The sequence below is a fragment of the Gopherus flavomarginatus genome, chromosome 20 (assembly GCF_025201925.1).
Source record: "Gopherus flavomarginatus isolate rGopFla2 chromosome 20, rGopFla2.mat.asm, whole genome shotgun sequence".
Taxonomy (NCBI): Eukaryota; Metazoa; Chordata; order Testudines; family Testudinidae; genus Gopherus; species Gopherus flavomarginatus.
In genome coordinates, this window is record NC_066636.1 from 2,365,257 (window position 1) to 2,371,815 (window position 6,559).

General features: G+C 50.6%; 1 protein-coding gene across 2 annotated transcripts; it reads left to right on the forward strand.

Moving 5' to 3' along the window:
* The first annotated feature begins 1,605 nt into the window (after positions 1–1,605).
* Positions 1,606–5,919, forward strand: LOC127038241 (chemerin-like receptor 1). Of its 2 annotated transcripts, none has more exons than XM_050930761.1 (2): positions 1,606–1,819; positions 4,190–5,919. In XM_050930761.1, the coding sequence occupies exon 2, from the start codon at positions 4,231–4,233 to the stop codon at positions 5,320–5,322; it is 1,092 nt and encodes a 363-aa protein (XP_050786718.1). In that variant the 5' UTR covers positions 1,606–1,819; positions 4,190–4,230; the 3' UTR covers positions 5,323–5,919. The 2 variants fall into 2 exon arrangements, with proteins under 2 accessions (XP_050786718.1, XP_050786719.1); XM_050930762.1 differs by having other exon boundaries at positions 1,606–1,805.
* The last annotated feature ends 640 nt before the right edge of the window (positions 5,920–6,559 follow it).

Sequence of the window (6,559 nt, forward strand, 5' to 3'; positions counted from 1 at the left end):
AATGGGCCGTAGCTCCATTGGAGTCAATGGGGCAGATCCCAGCTGAAGTCAATGGGCCATAGCTCCATTGGAGTCAATGGGGCCAGATCCCAGCTGAGGTCAATGGGCCGTAGCTCCATTGGAGTCAATGGGGCCAGATCCCAGCTGAGGTCAATGGGCTGTAGCTCCATTGGAGTCAATGGGGCAGATCCCAGCTGAGGTCAATGGGCCATAGCTCCATTGGAGTCAATCGGCCAGATCCCAGCTGAGGTCAATGGGCCGTAGCTCCATTGGAGTCAATGGGGCAGATCCCAGCTGAGGTCAATGGGCCGTAGCTCCATAGGAGTCAATCGGCCAGATCCCAGCTGGGGTCAATGGGCTGTAGCTCCATTGGAGTCAATGGGGCAGATCCCAGCTGAGGTCAATGGGCCGTAGCTCCATAGGAGTCAATCGGCCAGATCCCAGCTGGGGTCAATGGGCCGTACCTCCATTGGAGTCAATGGGGCAGATCCCAGCTGAGGTCAATGGGCCGTAGCTCCATTGGAGTCAATGGGGCCAGATCCCAGCTGAAGTCAATGGGCCGTAGCTCCATTGGAGTCAATGGGGCAGATCCCAGCTGAGGTCAATGGGCCGTAGCTCCATTGGAGTCAATGGGGCCAGATCCCAGCTGAGGTCAATGGGCCGTAGCTCCATTGGAGTCAATGGGGCAGATCCCAGCTGAGGTCAATGGGCCGTAGCTCCATAGGAGTCAATCGGCCAGATCCCAGCTGGGGTCAATGGGCCGTACCAGAGGGGTGGCTAAAAGCAGCACCCAGCACAGTCTGATGCTGGTACGAGTTTGCCAGGTCTAGGAGTGGGGCTTTTCCAGCAGCGAAGTTGCAAGCGAGAGTCATGCCAGGAGACAGAAGCGGCGTTTTCTCGCCTTGCTGGGGTTTTCTCACCTTTTTCTGTGGGTTTGTCCCATTTTGTCTTCTAGGAAACAGCATCAGACCTTAACAACAGCGGCAAGGACGCCGGTTCCAGCTCAACCCAGATGACTTCTCCTCCATCCCCCAAAGGACAGGGATCATCTCTGGCACCAGCTAAAACACTATCAGGTGGGTTTTTCCCTTCCCTAAATCTCTCTGCATCCAAGGGCACACGGGTTATAGTTCAAGTGAAAGCCTGACTTAATAATTTACCTTGCAAAGGCATTCACTCTCTCCTCCCTCCCCTTGTTTCTTTAATAAAAGGGTGTTTTCTGAAGTCAGAGACAGGCTGCAGACTCTGTGGAGCAAAGTCTGTGGACTCCTTGTTTAATGTTGACCAGTTTCAGATTCGTGGTCACAACTTTGAGTTTTGGGGTCCGTTAGTATAAATTAATACAACATCCCCCTACTCTTACCACTAGACCCACAGCTGGGAGGACAGCAGCCAGGACCCAGCCCCCCATGTTCTAACCCACTAGACCCCACTCCTCAGCCAGAGCCAGAACGCAGGAATCCTGGCTCCCAACCCCCCTGCTATCACCCACTAGACCCCACTCCTCAGCCAGAGCCAGGGCTAGATCCCAGCAGTCCTGTTCCACGCCTGTGCTGATTCAGGGGTTACATCACATTTCCGTTGTTCTCTCTGTTGGGTCAGAAGCTCAGCACTCTTCCCGTATTGGTCAAGTGCTGCGGATCACGCCTTGCTGACTGCATGATACAAAGCCATCCCGGGCCTCTGAAGGGTTTGAGATCCTCTACCTGAGAAGAACAGACGGGGCTGGCTTCAGAGGAGAGGATCAGCAGGGGAGGTCGCCCTTAGAGAGCCCCACAGACAGGAAAGGAGACATCACACGCACAGTGAGCACTCAGAGGTATAAGAGGGTGACCAGGATTCCTGGGTTCTCTACATGGCTCCGGGGATGGGAGTTGGGTCTAGGGGTTAGAGCGGGGCAGGGAGCCAGGACTCCTGGGTTCTCTCCCCACCTGTGGAGGGCTGGGAACCAGGACTGCTGGGATGTATTCTTGGTTCTGGAGGGGTAAATAGATAACTAAAGTAACCAGAGCTCCCATCCTGTGCAGAAGAGGAAATGGCGCTGGGACGGGGGTGGTGTGGAGTCTGTCTTTTCTCTTCCCCTGTTTAACAACCGGCCCTGGGTTGGGACATCGGGTGGGACGGATCCTGAGGCCTGCTTGTCGAAGAACAGGGTGTGCCGGAGAAATGGTTGCAGTAGCGGACTGAGAACCTCGAGAGGGGGGCAGAGAGCCTTCCAGCTGCCAAGTTACCAGCGTTTACTATAATCAATTTCTACAGATTTTACAAATCTTTCCCTGCACTTCTCAGCCCTTCGTTTAACTCAAGGCCTCCAGGTCGTTGCCCCCCAAAAGCTGGGGAGGTAGCCCCTGCTCTCCCTGCACAGATCAGTTAACTGGGGGCAGAGTTCAGGGTAGGGGCAGTCTGACTGTGGGAAGTTTTTCTCACGTGGAGATGCTGCCTCTCAGAAGGAATGGGCCAGATTTATGGACTTGGCTAGCCGGGCTGGACCCACCATTGTAACCACTAGATCCCAGAGGCAGGTACTCTAAAAGCCAGTCCTCCCTCCTACTACCAGTAATAGAACCCAGGAGTCCTGACCCCCAACTCCCCATGCCATACTCCACTCCCCTCCCAGTACCAGAACCCAGGAATCCTGAACCCAGCCACCCTGCTCTAACCCCCGGACCCCTCTCCCCACCCAGAGGTGGGGATAGAACCCAGGCCTGCTGATCATCCCCAATTTTTTCTGAAAGTTTGCAAGGCATATCCTGGGTGGGAGGGGAGCTATTAATGAACAGCCTGCTAATCACTGTGGGGCACAGAAACCCTCCCCCCTGCCAGTTTCCCGCATTTGGGTAATTCGTCCCCTACTGCATGGTTTGAAGGTCATAGTGGGGTAACTATGGGAGGGCCTGTGCTGAATAATAATTTAAACCCCACTGAAATAGTAGTAAATAATTTGCTGATCATGGTGCAACACACAACAAACCACAGGCATTTTGATTTTCCATCTAATTTCTCAGCATCCAGTGCCCTCCACTGGCAGCCTACAGATTTTTGAGTATCACCTGGTGAAATAATTTAATCAAATTGTTTTTTTCAGTGAAAAATGCAGATTTGGTGACACTGAAACATTTCATGAATCCAGGCTGGTTTCACTAAATTGTTCATTTCAGGATCCTGCCCCCACTCGGCCTGCCAAAAACAACACCCCCTCCCCCATTGAAATGTTTCCACTTGACATTTTTGGAAACAAAAAGTGACTATTGGAAATGACTTCTCATTTTGAAATATCCTTGAATTTTATCCATTTTTAAATTATTCAAAGGCATGAAAAACACTTGAGATCCAAATGACATCGTTCTGTTCAGGCTGAAGGAATTGGTTCCCCAAACTGATTTTTTTTGACTTTTTCAGTCACTGAAAATTGCAAAAATATTTCATTGTGGTTCGATCTGAAACAATTTTTCCTCCTCGACGATTCGGAATCATCAACGAACTGAAAAGTCCATTGTTAGAGGGCACCCAATGGCATCCAACACAGACCATACACCTCCCCCCAGTTATTCCTGCTTGAACTAAAGCCAATCTTTTAGAAACACCTCCTGTCTTGATTTTGAAACTGCCAGTGATGGAGAATCCACTACAGGCATTAGGAAGTTATTCCGATGGTGAATTTCGTCACCATTAAAAAGTTGCCTCTTATTTCCAGTTTAAATTTGTCTTGCTTCAACTTCCAGCCATTGGGTCTTTGCAAGACCAAAGAACCCATGGTCAAATATTTGTTCTCCATGTAGGTACCTATAGACTGGGACCCCTTCAACTTCTCTTTGTTAAACCAGATAGATGGATTTCCTGGAATCTTTCACTGTAAGGCAGGTGTTCTAATATTTGAATTATTCCCCTCTCTCTTCTCTGAGTCCTCTCCAATTTATCACCATCCTTGAATTTTAAGACTTTGACCTAATGCAGTGACCAGTAAATAAGTAAGTTAATTTACCAGTTAGGGGCCAGGAAAGTATCTTGGTCCCTTTTCTCTATCATCTTTGTCCAAGTTTCTCACCAAGTGTAAATGTGGTGCAACAGAATACAGGAGTCCCAAGTTCCCTTGACCCTTCTGAAGGGTAGTGTTCCCTTCAAGTCACTGGCTGGTTGGGAGGTTGCCAGGGGAGACAACTAATTGATGAGTTGTGTTGGTGTGTGACAGGTGGAGAAAGAGGTAAGACGGAGAGAATTGAAGACATCCCCATGGCGGTGAAGGGCACCTCTCTCCCCACAACTCCGTTAGATGTCTCCTCTGCCTCCTATTATGATGACTCTGGCTATGATTATGAAGATGCGGTCCGGAAGCAAGCGCTCTTCAATACAATGCATGTGGTCACTATGATCATCTATTCCATCGCCTTCGTGCTGGGAGTGACGGGCAATGGGCTGGTCATCTTCATCACCGGCTTCCGGATGAAGAGGACAGTCAACACCATCTGGTTTCTCAACCTGGCCGTGGCCGACTTCATTTTCACCTTCTTTCTCCCCCTCAGTGTGGTCTACACAGCTCTGGGCTTCCACTGGCCATTTGGAAGGGCCTTGTGTAAGATCAACAGCACTTTGGCCTTCCTCAACCTCTACGCCAGCGTCTATCTCCTCATGGTCATCAGCATAGACCGCTGCATCTCCGTACTGCACCCTGTGTGGGCCCAAAACCACCGCACACCCAACCTGGCTTTACTGGTAGCCTTGGGTGTGTGGGTCTTGGCCTTGGTCCTGTGTTCTCCAAACCTATACTTCCGCCACACGGCACCCTCCCCATTCAACAAGAACATCACCAACTGCTACAACAATTTCGACACAGCTGGGGAAGGGGCCACCAATGAGCAAAGAACCAGGATGGTAAACACCAACCACCGGGCAATGATCATCAGCCGCTTTATATTAGGCTTCTATATCCCCTTCAGCGTCATCTTGGGCTGCTACGGTGCCATCTGGGCCAAGCTAAAGAGGAACCAACTGGCTCGATCTGGGAAGCCCTTCAAGGTCATTGCCGCTGTGATTGTGGCTTTCTTCCTCTGCTGGCTCCCCTACCACATCTTCTCCTTCCTGGAGTTGAAGCGGACACCCAGCCTGGACACCACCCTCATTGTTGGCCTGCCCTTGACCGCCAGCCTGGCCTTCATCAACAGCTGCCTCAACCCCATCCTCTACGTCTTCATGGGTCAGGACTTCAAGGAGAAGCTGCGCCGCTCCCTCTTCTCAGCCTTCGAAAGTGCCTTCAGTGACGAGGCTGCCAGCACCGCTGCGAACACAAAGAGCAAGTCCACAGACATGGACTCCCAGGTCTTCTAGGTACCATGAGTCTGCTGAGAGCTGGGAACCTCACCTGTGTTCGGCCAGAATCTATCCCCCACATCAACAGGGGCAAAACCGACTCAGGGAACTCCGCCCTTCCACAGATATGATTCCCCGCTCAGCTCTGCTTATGCTGATATATCCCTGCCAGGGATGGTCTAGGTTCACTTGGTCCTGTCTCGCCATGGGAGAAGAGGCCTGGAAGCCTCTTGAGGTTTCTTCTAACCCTACATTTCTGCGAACAGATGCTTCCATATGGATGGATAGAAGACAGCAAAGAACAAAATGCCATCACCTGGTGGTGGGATCCTTTGCTGATTTCTCTGTTGTAAATGCATTCAGCGAGCATAACTCGAGCAGCATTTTCTATACCTAAGAGTGATTTTGGGGGCATCCAGCTAGAGAGATCTGGTGTTCAGAGGGACTTTGTCGAAATGACATCTCTTTAAGACTGCTCCATTTTGTCTCTGAGAACAGATACTGAAACCTTGGCTTTTCTCCATTCCTCCTTAATAGCACGTTGCTCGGTTTCTTAATTAACAGTGTTTTATTGAAAGCTGAGGCTGCATGAAATAAAATGCTTGTGCTTGCAGATCCTTGGAGCTGGGAATTGTATCTGAATGGTGGACACAGTCAAGATAATAGAGACAATAGAGCTGTGTTGTGGAAAGATTCTGGTTTCTTCATTAAAAAAAAAGACACCTTCTCAATAAGGGGCAAATTGTTCACTATAAGGGGGGATTCTCTGTAAGGGAGTTTAGTTCATTATTTGGGACAGTCTCTCAAAGGGGTTATGAGCTCATTATCAGAAGTTATCACTATAATAAAAGATGACTTGTTTGGAAATACAGCTCTGGAAGGGGAGTGGGGTCTAGTGGTTTAGAGCAGGGAGAGGAGGACGGGGGAAAGGCTGGGACCCAGGACTCCTGGGTTCTCTCCCCAGCTCTAAGAGGGGAGTGGGGCATAGTGGGTTAGAGTTGGGGGAGGCAGACAGGGGAGAGGCTGGGATCCAGGACTCCTGGGTTCTAGTCAAAGCTCTGGGAGGGGAGTGGGGTCAAGGGTTACAGCAGGGCATGGTGGGGACTTGGAGGCAGGAGTCCTGTATGTGATTATGGGGCAGGTGGCTTTTTTGAAGGGAGGGGGTGAAGGATTGCAAACAGCTGGGCACAGGACAGAAGGGACCCTGGGGTTGGTCAGCGTTAGTATCCTGTCTGATGGCTCCAAATTGCTGGCA